The sequence below is a fragment of the Temnothorax curvispinosus genome, unplaced genomic scaffold (assembly GCF_003070985.1).
Source record: "Temnothorax curvispinosus isolate PA1 unplaced genomic scaffold, ASM307098v1 QBEX01006321.1, whole genome shotgun sequence".
In the NCBI taxonomy this organism is placed as follows: domain Eukaryota; kingdom Metazoa; phylum Arthropoda; class Insecta; order Hymenoptera; family Formicidae; genus Temnothorax; species Temnothorax curvispinosus.
In genome coordinates this window covers 209,770-227,049 of record NW_020216101.1, presented here as the reverse complement: position 1 = coordinate 227,049, position 17,280 = coordinate 209,770, and the positions used below count along the sequence as shown (strand labels likewise).

Below are 17,280 nucleotides of genomic sequence, written 5' to 3'. Positions count from 1 at the left end.
GCCTATCGTCGTCTGAGTCGTCTCGTAAATCTCGTTATACAACCCGACGAGATCGCCCGTTCTATTAAACGTTCTTTCGTGTGTCCGATTTCTCGCGTGTCTCACATGAGAGAAGTTTTATTTTAATTTGTACACAACTGCATTTGACAAATTAATGCCGCTCGTGCTTTAAATAGTTTTACATTGTAATTACGGAGTTTAAGTACCTCTGAGATTTTAGCGCCGATTCGGCTGACACATGCAGCAGAGAAAAACGTTTCGTCTGCGTTAATCTCGATCGCGATACGCAGTCGGGCCATGAGCGAAATCGATTTAAATCTCGAGACGCCGCGTGATTTACCGTTCATCTGCACTGAGCGTAAAACAAAAAAAGAATGAACGAAGAAAAAAAACATCAGCAGCAAAATCTCGTCGGAATCACGGGACTAAGAGGCTTGATGAATGCGATATTAACATTAACCACCTGTTCGTGCGGACGTCATTACTCGGCAATAAACACACACGTATAAATACAGGTGTTCACATTTTTTTGCGTGTATCTTTGCCCCGAAATTCAAAGCGCGTTCTACTTTCAAATTTTTCACGCATTCCGTTTCTCTTTTTTTTTTTAATTAAATAAATATTATTTAATTAGCGTCCCGCACGAAATTTGAAACAATTTCTCTCTCGTATCTGGCTTCAACTATAAACTTTCAAGCGCAACTCTGCAATAAATTATATTTATATAAATAAAATATGTATAAATAAGTCATGTTTTACAAATTAAATATAAATATAAGTTACATTAACCTTTAAATGTGCAATTTTTCGTAGCGTTCTGAGTGTTTTTACAAATAAATAATGATTTTCTGGGCCTTTGCATCTAACGAAAGAAGGGTCAGAAAGACCAGAGAAGGCCCTTTACAAATGTATATACAAGTCCACGCGTTTTCAGTTCGAATTTCATAAAGAAGAGTGCACGAAGCATCAGAGCATATATGCAAAGGGTTAAATAAGCTTACTCTATACAAGTTATATGTTACACGCAGAATGTTGAGAAGCAAATATAATTTTCATACATAAACAGAAATTAACCCAGCTCGCAGTTATTTAAATCCGAGATGAAGTCAGGTGTAAAATATTAACCGAAAGGATCTCGAGCCGGCGCACTGGATAACATGTCATGTCGCGACGAGAGTCGTAAATAAAGCAATATCGCGGAGCAGCTAACGGCAGCTGACAGCACGTCATGTGCCGCACGGTAAGGTGCAATTAAACGCACGTTATGAATGAACCAGCGCAATGTCAGGGACGGTATCTTCCGAGGACGAGGCGACGTCGCGCGCATCCCCCGCGAGCTGACAGAACGCGCCTGCAAGTGAGGTTAAGACGTCGTCGCGGGGGAGGAAAGTACGAAGCGAAGTGATCGCCGGAGGGCGAACGACCGGAAGTCCGCGCCGTTTTCACAACGAGTTAATTTCCTCGCGGGAATCGCGTGGGACGAGGATTCTCCGAATCTGCTCCGAGTCGCGCGACGACTGAGGGAGAGAGAGAGAGAGAGAGAGACTCGCGCGCGATTGACGGCGAAACGTGATTTCGCTGGCGACCGGGAACGCGACCGCGATTCGCGATAAAAATAAACACGGCTATGCCGCGGAGGCTATGACAGCGGAAATGCCGCTGTCAGGGTGGCACAAACGCGCGTAGGAGCAGCTCACACGTCTCCTCGCCCGTTCGCCGTGTCTCCCTCCCTCTCTCTCTTTCTCGGAGCAGAGACGTCTGCCGTGCCGTGTCGGTTGTCGCGCGCGACGGGAAACCCGCGCTCGCCGCCGGCGGGCGCGCGACGCGTCTCGGAGATTATGTAACTATTGTTGAACGGCATGTAAATAAAGGCTACTTACCGCTGATCGAGGCGAAAAACGTCAAGATCGCGCGCACACACACACACGTTACACGTTCCGCGGAGACCGCTCGCGGCGCACTGCCGCGCGATGGCGCCCGCGCGTCGTCGCCATCTTGGATCGATCGCCGCCGCGGGCCGCCGCGACCGTCGGCGGTCGACGGCCGATGGCCGGGTGGGACGCGTGAATCCGTGAATTTTCCAACTCGTCCGTGTGCGGAAACAACGATGGAACGATTGTGTGAGAATCTTTTCTATTCTTGCAGATATTCCGTAATTTGCATTTTAAACGAATACGGTAGTATTACACAATAATTGTAATCCGATTAATTCAAAATTCAACCGGCAGAAATTACTGAACAGCGAAATTTCAAACTGTGTAATTCGTCCCTAATCTGTAATCTCCTTTCCCACGTATGAAATAACGAGATAATACGTTTCTATCCATTAACAAAATAGTACCATGTATTAATAAGTTAATTTCCGATTAAGTCAATGCTTGATCGAATTTATCATGGAAATGCAATATAATATTATATATAATAATCATAAAACTTCAATTCAACCGACAGAAATTGCTTACAGCGATATCTCTGACTACATAACTCATCGCAAGCTCTCATTTCTCTCTTCACATGTCAACTAATAAAAGAAAATATATATTGTATATCTATCCATTTACAAAACATTATTATTTAATAATTTAATCGCTGAATTTATCGCGAAAATGCAATACGATAGCGCGATTGATTTTGCAAAGTTAAAGCTAGAACATTTCAGTTTCAATCTTTTTGTCTCTACATTCCCAGCCAACGCAGAATATTCTAATAATATTGTAGCAATAGTATAACATCTGGTTATATTGCAAGAATCTTACACTATTGCTGTTCTGCGTTGCCAGAATTGCAAAGTATACTGTAATCTCGTCTAACGCTAATTCTAATTATTATAGTCACCGACAGTGGAAGTCTCGCGATGCGAAATAAAACGACCCGTTTGATTCTTCGCCATTTAATGTTTTCTTATACATTTAGAACATAAATAACAACAACTAATGCGCGTAACATGTATCACGTCGGTTCATTTGAGAGGGGATTATTGGTGAAACGCAAAATATAGCGAGGTTTCCAAGTTCTGTGTACGATAATAATAAATAAATAGTATAAATCTCGGAACGTATCGGCAAAATGACACTCGCAATTGTCATTTGATTCTTACAAGCTTCTAAGCTTAGAGCGTAAATAGTAACAAACGACGTGCGCACGCAACATTCATATACACGACCATTAAACACAGTTATTTGCGGAAATAATGTATTTGAAATATTATGAGCATCGAGCGAGTAATAGGAATAATATTAAGTGCGTGTACATATACATACACGCGACTGTTGAAAAAGTATAAAAACAAATGAAAATCGCGAAATGCAATTATTAGAGTGACTTGTCAACTGCTTTATCGAGATGCATCCAGACATAAAGGATTTTATATATATGTATATAATTATATAGAATTATATATATAATTATTTGTATATATATATGCATATATACATATATATATATATATATATATATATATATATATGTATGTATAATTATATATATTGTATATATAATGTATACAATTATATGTTAATAATATATATATGTATATATAAATTATGTAACCTGATTTTATCTATCATCTCATCACCCGTTTCTATTATTTAAATGATATTTAGAGTAGCATAAGTTCTTAAATATACATTTCCTTTACATACAATAATTCTCATCCGAGTATCATTTATCGGTACTAAATATTCAATCATTTCTTATAAATAGTACAGAGAACATTATTTTACGAAGTAAAATACTTAAGAGTCATAATTGTATATGGATATCTCTATTATATCGTGCATGTGACGTACAATCCAAACTCGCTTCTTGATTCGCATAAGAAAGTTTGATACACAAGCTTACACGTATTTCTGTCTACCGTCAATAGCTAAATTACTAAATTTACGGAGATAGAAACGGCTTATTCATTACTTAACAGGTATATCCTCTCGCGTCGTAGACTTATCACCGTATTAAAGGGATGCGTTTCATTCTAATATCCTACTGTAATTTGCGTCAATTCCAAATTTTATGAAAAATCACAAAACAGCACTGGAAGCTTAGAACGTGTGCGCGTTGCGGCAAATGCCGCAACCTAGAGCGAACTCTTCTCCAGTCGGTGGATGTTTCACATGCAGTGGACATTCGTCCCCTTCCAGTTGCTTAGCCTTGGGACCTTGGAAAGAAAAAATCAGTGTTATACGTTTGGAAAATAATTATCGTTATGAGAATCAGAAAAGCGTATTTTACGTACCAGCGGGACACATAGGCAGCTCACTCTTCGGAATAGTGGTAACACGCTGAAAGTCATCGTGGCAGGGCTTGCAGAAGTGCGTGGTTCCGAAGCAGAAGAATACCGCCACTGAACAGCAATATCGGCATTTATACTCGAGGAAGTCTGCCCCGTGTTTCGGGCACATCTGTGCCCTTGCCACGTCGCTACAACCGCCGCATACTAGTTCGGCAGGGTCGAACGATTCTCCACCTAACTGTGCGTCGCAGCGTGCCTCGCCACCGTAGTAAGCCTTCTGACACTTGTAGCACACGTAATACGCATACCGTTCCATCGCGTAAGCAGCGGGGTCTTGATAACGACCGCCAGGTGCGAAAGCTCCTTCGGCCCTGAGGAAAAACGAAATAATTTCAATACACTTATATATCACGTCGATCTTATGATGTCAAGTATTGATGAGAAGATATTACTTGTGCAAGCCTTCGTATTCCAAGCGCATTAACGCCTTCCTTCGTACGTCTTCGTAGAGCTCCTTCACAGTTGCCAATTGTTCGGACAATGTCGGATGATCCATCGGTATTTTGCAGATTGGACACAGAGAGAAGCCGAATGTGATTCGTGGTCCCACCCAACGCTTCATCAGGACGTGTCGGCAACAATGCAGATGGAACACGTGGCCGCACTGCAACTGAATCGCCGGTGCGCAAGACAGGGCCTCGGTGAAGCAAATCATGCACATGTCATCGGCGTCCTGTTTCAAATCGGTCCCTGGTAAGCAACGATGGAGACAAGGCAGGCAAGTTCTCTCATTTCTAACACCCCCACAAATGTGACCGCAAGGGTGGACCATGTTACACGCGTTTTTCGCGTGTTCCTGGCAATCGTGATCGGCGCAAATGTTGCCTATTGCTAGTAACCCCGTGTTTCCCGTGGTACCGCAAAATCGACAAATACCAGTAGTGGCGCCAACCGGCTTCCTGGGCGCGCCGTCGCGAAATTCTATCAGTGCCTTCAGCGTCCTGCTATCTGCCAAAGCCAAGATCCAGAAGAGCTTCGTTCGTCCACAACCTTCGTGGAGATCCACCCGTATCGCTTCTTCTTCCTCCTTACACACTTGTCTGAGATGCGTTCTCGTTCTTCTGTGAAGGTGTAGAATTCTATCGCATTCCGCGCACAAATTACCGCAGACGTTACATTGAATAATGGCCGTGGTTTCGTCATCATCGTGATTACTACATGTTGGCTATAAAAAAAAAAACAAAGTTAGTTACTCTTACACTGTATACGTAGTGAAAATGCAATGATAATTTTACCCGAGGTGGCAGTGGCTGTCCTTCAGAACCGCTCCATTGACCAGACGACAATCTTTCTACGTGTTCCGAATTCAAAACGCACAGAGAAGCGAGTGCTAACCATAACGTCGGAGATCGAAGGCATTCAGTAGGATCGCGACTTTTCTCGTCCAGTCTAGTTAAGTTTAGGATATTTTCCGCTATAGCCGCTTTCGTTACAGATGCCCATTCGTCCGATAACTTACCCTAATATAAAGAAGAAGACATTAGTTTAGGTATTACAAAACGAACCAATCGTGATACTCACCGATGCCATGTCCTTCAAAAGTTGAATTATCACTTCGGCCAGCTTACGCGTCATGCAGCCCCGTAACCACCATCTCGTTCCAACATAACTTTTCGGATGAATGCTGGTAGCTAACGAAACAGTTTGAAGCGCTTTTCCGTTGTTTTCCTTTCCTTTTACTTTGACTTGCACAGTTAATGCTTTCGCAATACAGCTTAAAAATACATCGAGAATCCCGGCGGAATGTTCGTCGAATTCCGAAGCATGAGTAAAACCGCTATTCGCTGCGGATACGATGCTGAAATCAGTAGGCGGCAGTCGTTCGACGTTTATAACGTTCGCTAGTGTTTCAGGTTTAATTTCGGGCAATATTCGTCGTAAGAGAGATGTTACCTGAAAAATATAAAACAATATATTGTGGCGAAAATTATTTCAAACCTCACATTTAATTTTACAACGCTAATAAAACATACTTGACGTTGCACCCTTGCCGATCCGGTGTGCAATAAGCTCAGTAAATCTTTTAATAACCCAGTCTGATGCGATAAGTAATATTGTCCTACAGAACTACCGCTTAGAGCAAGAACCATAGAAAGCATTTCGAAGCAATAAGTATCGGCCGCTTTTGGAAGATCACTATTGTCGCTCAACACGCTATTAGCGGGCGTCGGCGAACACAAAAGTGTCTCCCATTCTTCTCTCAAGCGTATAGTCTCCTTTCTAATCGCTTGCACGATATGAGTACACACTTGTTTCTGCAAATGTGTTAAATTGCTTCTGCTGAACAATATTCCAACCATATGCTCCCGCAGATCGTTACTGTCCTCCAAATCCTCATTAGCACCTTCCGTCGGTTCCATCTGTTGTTGCTTTTCTCCTTGTATAAGTTTACCAAACACCTGTAATACGCAACGCGACATTGCAGAAAATGTTACAATGAAAGGTAAATTACGAGAAATCATGTCTACTCACCTGAGATGTGATTAGTCGAAACACCTTCAAAGTTTCTGCCTCGCAATTTCTTTGTTGAATAGTCTGTGCGCTTAGCTGTTTTCCTACTTTCAGAGATCCTCCTTCAATCTCGCCCAGCATTCTGATTTGACGAACTCTCAGAGAGTTATCTGGGCCCTTTAGTTCCATACCCACAACTATATGGCGTTGATCTGTGAAAAAAATATTACAATCCTAAGAAAATTATATTATTGCATACTGCATATAGAGGGACAGAATTATCATTCTTGAAAGATACATTTTCTTTGAATATGTTCATGTTTGAACAATGTTCATCTTATTATATTAATAATTATAATTTTTTTATATTACCAGTGATGGGGCAATTAATCCAACCAGCTGATCTACTTTCGATCTCTACAGATCTTAATTTTATCATCTCGTCGGGGTTGACACCAGACAGGAAAGTTACGCTGGATACTTTATGCTTGTGAATAAATTTCAAATTAGACAAATATTATTTGACAAAAGCACGTCAGTTTTATGGGGGAAAAAAAGGACTTACGGTTAAATCGCGGCAATTATCGATGTGTACATACAACATTCTGGGTAAAGAGTGAGCGCCACAGAGAATTGTAATCACTTTAGTTTTATTACGATCTTCGTCTCCAGATTCCCAAAATGTTTCTGTTGAATTGTCTGTTAGGCTACCAATCATGGCTTGTCTACTAGAGGCTTTGATCTCAACGCTGGACGTTAAGTCTTTCAAAGCTTCTACCCAGCTGCTTATCTGTTGTGAAACTGTCGACTGATGGCTCTCGTGCATACTCATCGTAACATCTTCTTCTTCTTCGGATCGTGAGAGAATTTTACTGATGTTGCTAAATACGTGACTTCTATGTAGAAACATATGATCTGCTGGCGTAAATCGAATACCCCAACATCGAATCGCAGCTTGTTGTAACGGAGATCCTATAAATTAATATTATTATAGTATATTTATTAAATATCTTTTTTAATTTGCTGAAGCAACTTACCAAGTGGTGGTAATAGCATTAAATCCGCAATTGTTTGCAGTAAAGTATGAAACACAATAGGTAGCGGATGTACGGACTCTCCGGCTATTACTAAATCACTTAGAGGATGCTCGCTGACACCAATCATATCCTACAAATTATATGTATATTAGTATATTATAATATTAAATATTATATTCGTTTACATTAACAAATAAATTCTTATTAAAAATATATCACTTACGTGATCTTCCTTCTTCTCCGTTCGGTTATCATCATCGTTCGCATCTGTACTGTCAGAAGGAACAACCGGTGTAAGAGACGAGACGAACCACCAAAGTAAGTCGTGCAAACAAATTGGTTGCGTCACGCTTCTCAAAAGCCAATTTAACGCCTGCATCGCGTAAACTCGACAGGCGGCACGGCGCAACGCTTGCTTCATCGCAAGCTGCAGATGTTGCAAGTTGTGCTGTTGAAGAACGAACAACATTACAGGTCTCATGAGAATCTCTATCCGATCGTTACTCGCTACTTCGGTTTGACTAGTGGATACTATAGCAGATTGATCCATTGATGGCACTAGTTTCTGCAGTGCAGCGGATGGATAACATAGAAGCGAAGAACCCGCCTCTGAAAAGTAACAAAATACATTATCAATATTTATTCAGGAAAAAATTATCTCCGGCTTATTTGTAATTATCATTTAAAGTAAAATCGTACCGTTATTCATTTCGCTACTGCTGTTATTTCGTTTCCTCATCATAACGACTCTACCATCGTTACTATTTCTGGCCCAAGGTGCACCGGTAGACATAGATACCGATCTATGAAACGTGCTACGATTTTTGCCGCTTTCATTATCACTATCACTCGTTGGGTATTCTGATAATGGCTGCAAGTAAGACGATGATGATTAAAGCAATGCTGATTATTATAATTAGAAAAAAAGAAGAATATTTCTTTACCCTGCCGTTTGTATTGTTAAACGTGCCGCTGTTTCCTTCATAATTATTTTGTTGTCCATTTTCACGTCTCAGAGTTTCTTCGTAATACCTTTCGTCGTGACTCTGCGAGTGATGAACACCTAAGGCTTGCAAACATTGAAATGGTCCAGTTGGCGGAAATGGTCCTGTTGCCTCGGGAGGACTATAATTTTCAGCTACGGACGATAAAGTCTGTGACGGTCGTCTCTGTTGTTTAGGGATATTAAAGCCAGAAGCGCTAGCCAGATCCAACAGAAACATCGCATTGTTCTTCATAATTATGTGAGTTTCGTTTCCGCCGGGACTATTAATCGGAGATAAGACTTTGCTCGTGCCGTTCTTTCTTTTGGAAATCCCGCTGACAAATTTCTTCGCAAACTTACTCTTTCTAGCTTTCAGATATTTATCTCTACACGTGTCACAGATTAGATACCACGAGCTACCACCGACCCCGCCATCGCCGCAATTGCCTGCCCACCCCACGCAATAATTTCCGCCACTGTTGTATCCTTTTCCGCCTGCGTGCCAGCCGCAGCCTGGATGCATCATCTTCATATGATAAGTGACTGGATGTGGGAACATCAAGCCACAAAGTTCACAGATAGTCTCGCGTTCAATTCCCGCTAAAACCTCAGACGCGTTTGCTCTGCCGATAGGCTTCCATTCCTTCTTCTTCCGGCTGCCTTTCTTCTCACGTTCTTTCACTTTCTCCTCTCTAGGACGTTTCTCCGGGATCGGTCGTTTCGCCAGCTTTATCGTTTGTATCTGCGATATGGGACTGGGCAGAATTGATTGTTGTTCGATGGCTTGCAGGCAATTGGTACTGAGTTCTTCCCATAGAAAAACTAGGCTCTTTAACGCGGGTGGTAGTACTGCGACCGTATGAAATTCAGGCAGGGAACTAAGCTTGCCCGTACTCGCCTGAATTTCTTCTTTGATCGTAATCTCCTGCTTTTTCCTACTCCTATTGGCATTAGCATTTGCGGCTGAACGCGTGAGAGTCTCCAACGTGCTGGGCTGAATGTGCAAATAATTCCCGGCGTTCGTCACCTCGACGGAGTGTCTCTGACGTGCTTTTTGCTCCTGTTGCTGTTTATCGCTGGATTGCACCATGGTTTGCCTGGTTACGACCAGTGCACCCTGTTTCGGTAAACTAGGATGAAACTTAAGGAAACTAGCGCAAGCCATGGCATCGTGTACAATTCCCTCGTGCCACAAAAACGCAGCGAAAACAGCTCTCAGGCACTCCGCCACGGAAGGACTGATCGCTTCTTTCACCTTGTCTTTACATAAATTTAGAGTACGATTAGGACTAGGACTCTGTTGAGCGTTGGCGGGTGACATGGCACGTTTTGCTCTCGTTTTCACGGCTTTCATGTGATCTCTCCTGTTCATTTTCGGCGAATGTCGCTCGTCCTTTACTCCGGATGAACCGATGTTGAAATGACCCTTCATAGCCGTCGTAGCGCTCTCGGGGCTTGTCTGCGTTTGCGCTTGAGATACCTTGCGCGGACTTTCTTGCGAATCCTTTAAGAAACAATATACTTCTCAATTCTTTATATAATTCTATAGACGCTATTATATATGAAAGTCTTCTCACGTGTCTTTTCTATCGAGAAAGATAAGCGTTTAAGCTTATCGGAAAGAAGGCTTTTACGCTACATTACTTACAGCACATTCCTTCTTGGGAGTGTCGGGCGGACTAGCTATGCTGCCCTCAGATCTCATATGTAAAGAACTGCAACTTGGACTCGGTGATAGATCACGTGTATTGGCAGTAGTGCTAATACCGCTCGGTGACTGTGATGGATCTCTCGTCAGGCTGCTAACCAAGGCACTTGTATCGCTTTGCGTTGAGCCGCGACGTTGCGACGTTATGCTGTCAACCATCCCTCCTGACACTTTAAAAGAAAAACAACAATAATGTATTAACACAAGTTGCACAATTTTCGGAAGATACATATTTCGGATATTTAATTCAGATGGCAAGGATATCGGTTTCTCACCTTACTGGTAGTGACAGAGCAAGACATTTACAACATTCGCTTATTACAATTCATTCAAAGAGTTTAAATCGTGCAGACTCTTCGTGCGAACGTGTTGAAAATTAAAAGTTTCAAAGGATATGTAATATGTATCTTGATATGTATTAAAGTGTAAAAATAATAGCAATATGGAATCTTACAGCTTGTACTATAACTGTTTGTAGTATAAATCTCAATGTATTGTAAACTGGGATAGGGTGAATTAGCGTGTATTAGTGATCTTACCTAACGGGGAGAGGCCGACACTTCGGGGGGAGCCGCAGAGTACAGGGCTGCTACTCATACTCTCTCCCCCTCCTATCGCGCTTCTCCCACCTAATAATTTTGATTAATTGTAGTATATTTATGTTGTGTCGAGTATATCTTAATCGCAAAGCTTTATCACATTCTCGGATTGCGCAATAAAGAGTTTACTTTGTGCGTATCAGTCGTATCATGCGTGTGCAAAGAACGAAACGATGTCGCGTGCCATTCCGATTACAACTACGTTATCGCGCATGCATAATACGATATCGTAATATTCACTGATCAATACGAAGTGAATTCTATCGTGCCATCAATCCTATATGTAAAGTAAATGGTGATAATTACAAGAAATCTCCGAAGATACAGAAATTGTGCACTATTCGATATCTTACAACTCCAGTACGGTAATTCAATAGGATAGCAGCGAGTACCTGGTGCGTTAACAGCAGGAGGGAAGAGGCAATTGCCAGAAACAGCTGGCTGTCGACTGGACCCAGCTAAGATCAACATGACTAATTTGTTTTAACTAATCCATATAGAGCGTATTCAATATCATAGTTAATATAATTGTCTAAAATTGTTCTATTATCTATCGTTTATTTTATTATAATATTACTATATCAAATATTATGTCTTTATTCTAATACACAATAGAGAAAAAATACGTGAATACATAAAATATTATCTTACAAGTATCAGCATCCGTTCTCACAGCTTCTGAAATAATTTCATTTTCAAAGCGATTGTAATGCAAAATTATACAAAAGTACACACACGGACGTATAATGTTAGAAATGAGTTATAGAATTAAATCAGAGAGAGTTTGATAGAGAAATGATGATCACACGTATTCAACGCAATGCAAGTAACACATACGTACCGGGTATTGGGACTGGACTGGAAGAAGGGCTGTGAAATCTTGGTGACCCACCTTGGGGATTCTTTGGCGAAGAACTTCTTGACATTCGCCGCGGAGTTTCTGGCGGTGTCGCTCCATTGCCATTTGCGCGGCTCTCTCCCATCGCTTTTACCAACTCCTTCACAGATACGCCCATGAATTCAGAAAAATCTCTGAAAATCATTAATAATACATGCTAAGATGGATACTTGTATATTAATAAGAAATTTTTAATTTAAAAAATTTAAGAATTTGCACAATTTACGATAAGATGAAGCAATATGACTTAACTTTTATGCACGAAAAAATCGATAATCTCGAAGTTCATGTATGAAACTCAAAAGAAATTTTTAAAATTAAAAAAAAAATTGCATAAATAAATCCTTTAACTTAAAAAAATTGCACTCCATTGAAGATTGAAATATTAAAAACTTTTCAGAAGAATACACATGCGAATAAATACCTGCCCGGAGAACTTCTTTTCTCTCTATGACATTTGTCATCCCCTCTCAGCCATTTTTGAAGAGCGCTAAATTTTCCTCCGCCACCTTCTCTTTCCCGTTCCTTCGCTACTCTTTCCTTGGAGTGAGGTTTCGGGAACTTTGGCGTGCCATCAGCTTTTTCTGGTGTGAAGCGTTCGCTCCCTAAAACACATACATTTAACAAATGTTTGAATGCAACAAGTTATTTAATTGGATTTCTTTTTACGATGATATACCTGGGGAGTCATGTTGATTGTACGAGCCAAAAACAAATGGGTTTGTGTTGCAACCATCAATAGATTCCGCCGTATCTGGTGTGTAATTTTGCGTGGTAAAGTTGAAGCCTTCATGACTAACGGAAGGTACGGAAAAATCGAAACCTTTATTACTTGGTGATAGGGCCGGGTCCGGTATCATCGGCTTCTTCTCAATCGGATCGTTTTCTAACTCCTGCTCGAGTTTCATATAAATTACGCTGGTCTGTTTATTAATCGCAAGCGACCATGCCTCTACGCCTCGACCCTTATCGAAGCAATATTTCGCCACTGAATCATCATCGATGCGCACCCAAGTTCCTTCGTGATTTACGCACTGTAAGAGATGAATCACGAAGTGCCATATAAAAGGAGAGATGCGGGTACTTAATAGTAATAGATCAACTTACATATTCTTGAACTGTCACGGTATTTCCAAGCGCTAACATTCCGATCGGCGCGCCTTTCAAGCTCGGTTTGCTTCTAATGTTGTGTCCGGAAGCCCCACATTTCACGACTATCATACTTCTTCCGGCGTCGAAAGTCACCGTTTTTCTCTTACTGCAAGCATTAAATTAGGAAATGGTCGAAAATGGATGACAAATGAGACATTTCTTACGTACTCATCGCTAGTGTCAGGACGTTTCCGCAAAATAGTCTCCTTGATGACTTGATCCAAAATGGATTTTGGTTCCTCCACAGGGAGAAGCAGAGTTTTTCCTAAATGTTGATTGTATTGTAAGCACCAGGCCTCAAGATGACTACTATTACAGTATTCCTTGATCGTCTCTGCGTTTAATCGCAACCAGACACCATCGTCATTATGAATCTAGCCAGACGAAAGCAGAAAGAATTTATTATTTTAAACACTTGAACATTTAATTCGTCTTAAAAATGTGTAGAGGAATAATTTAAAAAGAAATTGTACAAGATATAAGGTTATATAAAATATTTTTTCCGATTTTGCTTCCCAATATCTTCGATTTTAACGAAAATGTTTTATTTGTTTGTCTTTAGAGCAAGCTTTAAAATAAATTCAATATTAAAGCGTCAGTAATTAAAGCTTGTTAATGGTATTACCTCATCAACGAAAGCTATAGTGCCGTTAACCGAGACGAATCCGATCTGTTCGCTTTGCAGCGACGGATGGGCTCGTATTCTCAAGCCGGCGCTGTTCTTCGCCACGAATTTTCTGAGTCTGCTCGGCTGAAGCTGAGGCTTTTTAACAATGTTCTGAGTGGGTGGTTGCATGCCTTGCGGAGGTTCCTTCACCTCGACTTTGTAATTCTAAATAAAGCGGAATTGGATTAGTCTACCTAAAGCCTATTTTAATTTCAAAAGCTTATTTCCGACTACAAAAGCAGAAATTAGAATTAAATTCCGTCTAGCCCTAACGAGTATTCTCGAGAGATAAATGATCTACTACGCACATCCTCCATGTTGTAACCATCCACCGTAATCATCAGCGAGTACCATCCGACGGAGGATGGGGTCCACGTAGCGCTGTAACTTCCATCGCCGTTAGGCCTGACCAGCATACTCTCGCTCGACCTCTTCACGGCGGGTGACATGAATCTCAGTTCCTCGAACGAGTAATTCTGATAGGCCTTCATGATGGTAATGGCGTAGAAGCACATTTTGTTGTTGATGGTCACCTCGTACGGAACGTCCAAGGATGGTTGCGGGTGACCGCCAAATGTCATGGGATCCGGTTGGGAGACACGACGGATCTTTCTACTCTGGTCGGAGTCCGTGATATCCGTCTTGTCGATCGGCACCGCTTTGACTTCGATCTGTAAAGAGATGATTTGCGTTCTCGACATATATCTTAGAACTTCACCCGATGCCGCGTGCTTCGCATCGCGATATCCGAGAAGGAGAAATACCTTCAATCCGGGCACGTGCACCACTTCGCCGTATTGATCTCTCGTGAGTACGGTGACGATGGCTGGCCATCCGCATCTCATTTCTTCTCGTGAATATAACGCCTCGCATTGAGTGGGATCCACGAAGCTGTCCGGTTGCAGCCATCGCGCGAGTCTGCCGCCGCTGGTGCCGGCCGAGCAGGAGACAAAATCGCGCAGGAATAGACGTTCGTTCGAGTGACAACTGAAAATAGCACGGGTGCGGAATTTTAGAAAGATTGAAAAGACGTCCCCTTTCTCTCGCTCTCATAAAAATTAATTTTTTATATCGCTAGATCTATATATACAGCCACAACTGTGTTTAACTCTAATTAATTATGTCCTTCTTTTCGTATTGCAACTCGCAATTTATCATGCACGTACACATTTATGAACTTCGGTCGCTCAATATAAAATCTATAAGTATATATAACAATACAAAAGTCTTTTATTCTGAATATACGAAATGTACAAGTTGCACGTCAACTTAATCGTGTATTTTGGTTAAGCAGTATGACATAAAATTACGTACAAGAATAGTGAGTAGAGAATTTCTGCTAAAACTTAGTCTTTCGTTAGTCACATTAGAAGGATAAAATAGACTACAACGTCGGGAATTTCAGACCATCGTAATGAAATGTATCGGAATATAAAACATCACGAGAGTTCGCGAGGATTCATCTTTATTACGAAATCTCGGTCTGAACCCATCACGAATGCAAGGGACGGCAGCGAGTACGGTTCGTTAAAACGAGTTTGAGAATCGCGATGCCCCTAATTGGTCGGTGCCTCATATCGCGGATCCCGTCCGGGTGGATCGCGGAATAGAGGACGATGCTCCTCCGTCAGTCAGACAATCGTCGCTTCCCCATCGTTCGGACTCGTCGGGCTCATCCCTAATAAGGCGCAATCACGCCGTTCTCCTCTCCACGAGTCCACGTCGACGTGATCCGCGCCTCGCTACCTATGTACAGCGGAGTCGACCCCGTGTTTTTACCGCGTCGCGAGAACCGGTATTCTGGGAAAATCACGCGCGCGAAAGGTCTCGCGAGAGTTCAGTCATTACGGTATCGCCGCGTGAAAAATAAGGGTCTAATTAAAATTAACGGCGAACGGGAAACCTCGACATTTTCTATGACGACTTCTCCGCCGTTGATGAATCTACGATGCGTCGAACGCAATAAGCAAAAACTTAATTAAACTCCGGTATGACGAGCATGTGTAACTCCTTTCAGACCTGTATTATTTTTTATGAAAAGAAATCTGAACGTACGACGAATCATCACTGCGCGATTGAAATGATTCCTGGAGTTCTTAAAGAACTTTCGTCGAGGTAAATAAAATGGAGAAGAGTATGAGATTCATGTTTATGTTGCCCTTCTTGAACTACATTCGAGGTTGTTTTATTTCATTTAAACTGATTTGTATGATCAATTTTGGGACCGTTCCAACAGACCTCACCCCCAGAGTCAGAAGGCGTTAAACTCCGATAATACCCCGAGTCACGACGACGACCTCAGGACTTCGGGTGGTTTGCGGTATCAAACCATATAACGAATGTAATTTTCACGCAGTCAGATATAAACGTCGCGGAAGCAGGGCGCTTTCGCCATCGATCATAGTCACGATGAAAAAGATGAACGAGCGGCACGCCAAAGATAATAGACGCCCAGAGGAGGACGAGCCGACATAATGCGCGAGAGATCGCAGCCCCGAGGACCGGGAGGAGATCGGGAGCGTGCGGCTTTAAAGATCGGTATCCACGTGACGTACAGCCGGTACGTGACCATTTCGGAAATGGGCACTTCGCGGACGACGTCGCCGCCGCTGCCGCGTCGCCGCGTTCCTCCCGGCCTGGAGGAGTAGCGCGTTATGAATGAATGGACGACGTCGGACGTGTACGCGGGGCCCGGAGGAAACACGCGCAATTTCTCATGGGAAATTAAATGGTCGGGTTTCCGCTCATAAACCGAAAAGCTACGACGGTAGCAGGGCGTTTTAGGGAAACGCTATCTGCTGCCACGAAGAGCGACGAGGGCGACGGACAGCCGTCCTCCGGACCAGGCTGTCTCCGTTTTTACGGGTATACCTTCTTCCCCCGCGTCGCGTATTTCCGGCGACGATGGCTCGCGCCCGCTTTTTGTCGCCTGCAACGTATCTTCCCTCGCTCTCGACAAGAAAAGCGTAATCGCGGAGATTACCGGCGCGGGGCTTAACGGGATCGCGGAAAAATCACGAACGCCCGCACAAAAATCCGCGCGATATTCGTACTTGTGGGATAACAGTTCTCTCTCGATTTCACTTGCGGAACTTATACGTAAGAAGATAAAGTTTCGGAATTTTTAGGAAACTTTGCGAAAGTTCACGTATTAGGGTCGGAAAGAGTTCTCCGGTAACTTCGAAATCCCTTAGACAGTAAGTTTGATAACATTCCAAAAATAGAAATTCTATTTCCGTCCAATACCGTGCGTTGCATGTATGGATACTGAAAGGAAACGTGTATTTTCACTAATAAAAAATGTAATGGTTAATTTGAATAATATTATCTTTTAATGTTAATTTGGATAATTTTATCTTCAATTGATTTGGATAATATTATTTTAATGTTTTCAGCCATTAAATATTTTCAAGATTTCGTAATGCGATTGCAAACTTCGATAAATACTCTTTACGTTTAGCAAGTAGATTTACGGTACAACATAAAACAATCATA

General features: G+C 42.0%; 2 protein-coding genes across 12 annotated transcripts in view; both read right to left on the bottom strand.

The window, feature by feature from the left end:
- Positions 1-1,951, bottom strand: part of LOC112455690 (WD repeat-containing protein 47) — a 68,251-nt gene extending 66,300 nt beyond the window's left edge. Inside the window, exon 1 of the mRNA XM_025017786.1 lies at positions 1,881-1,951. The gene's annotated coding sequence lies outside the window, so the exon portion shown is untranslated. The remainder of the gene's footprint in view (positions 1-1,880) is intronic.
- A 1,539-nt stretch (positions 1,952-3,490) lies between these two features.
- Positions 3,491-17,280, bottom strand: part of LOC112455674 (E3 ubiquitin-protein ligase MYCBP2) — a 174,240-nt gene continuing 160,450 nt past the window's right edge. The window contains exons 17-41 of one of the 11 annotated variants that reach the window (XM_025017739.1): positions 14,550-14,772; positions 14,094-14,456; positions 13,744-13,950; positions 13,287-13,492; positions 13,074-13,224; positions 12,646-13,000; positions 12,391-12,571; positions 11,910-12,100; positions 11,720-11,746; positions 11,461-11,526; positions 11,009-11,098; positions 10,410-10,639; positions 8,721-10,265; positions 8,476-8,647; positions 8,000-8,385; positions 7,777-7,906; positions 7,305-7,711; positions 7,112-7,226; positions 6,761-6,951; positions 6,262-6,687; positions 5,810-6,181; positions 5,524-5,748; positions 4,681-5,453; positions 4,232-4,599; positions 3,491-4,153 (exon numbers count right to left, since the gene is read on the bottom strand). In XM_025017739.1, coding sequence (XP_024873507.1) covers positions 4,038-4,153; positions 4,232-4,599; positions 4,681-5,453; positions 5,524-5,748; positions 5,810-6,181; positions 6,262-6,687; positions 6,761-6,951; positions 7,112-7,226; positions 7,305-7,711; positions 7,777-7,906; positions 8,000-8,385; positions 8,476-8,647; positions 8,721-10,265; positions 10,410-10,639; positions 11,009-11,098; positions 11,461-11,526; positions 11,720-11,746; positions 11,910-12,100; positions 12,391-12,571; positions 12,646-13,000; positions 13,074-13,224; positions 13,287-13,492; positions 13,744-13,950; positions 14,094-14,456; positions 14,550-14,772 — 7,516 coding nt within the window. In that variant the 3' untranslated portion in view covers positions 3,491-4,037. The remainder of the gene's footprint in view (positions 4,154-4,231; positions 4,600-4,680; positions 5,454-5,523; positions 5,749-5,809; positions 6,182-6,261; positions 6,688-6,760; positions 6,952-7,111; positions 7,227-7,304; positions 7,712-7,776; positions 7,907-7,999; positions 8,386-8,475; positions 8,648-8,720; positions 10,266-10,409; positions 10,640-11,008; positions 11,099-11,460; positions 11,527-11,719; positions 11,747-11,909; positions 12,101-12,390; positions 12,572-12,645; positions 13,001-13,073; positions 13,225-13,286; positions 13,493-13,743; positions 13,951-14,093; positions 14,457-14,549; positions 14,773-17,280) is intronic. The other 10 variants (XM_025017740.1, XM_025017742.1, XM_025017744.1 and 7 more) reach the window with 10 other exon arrangements.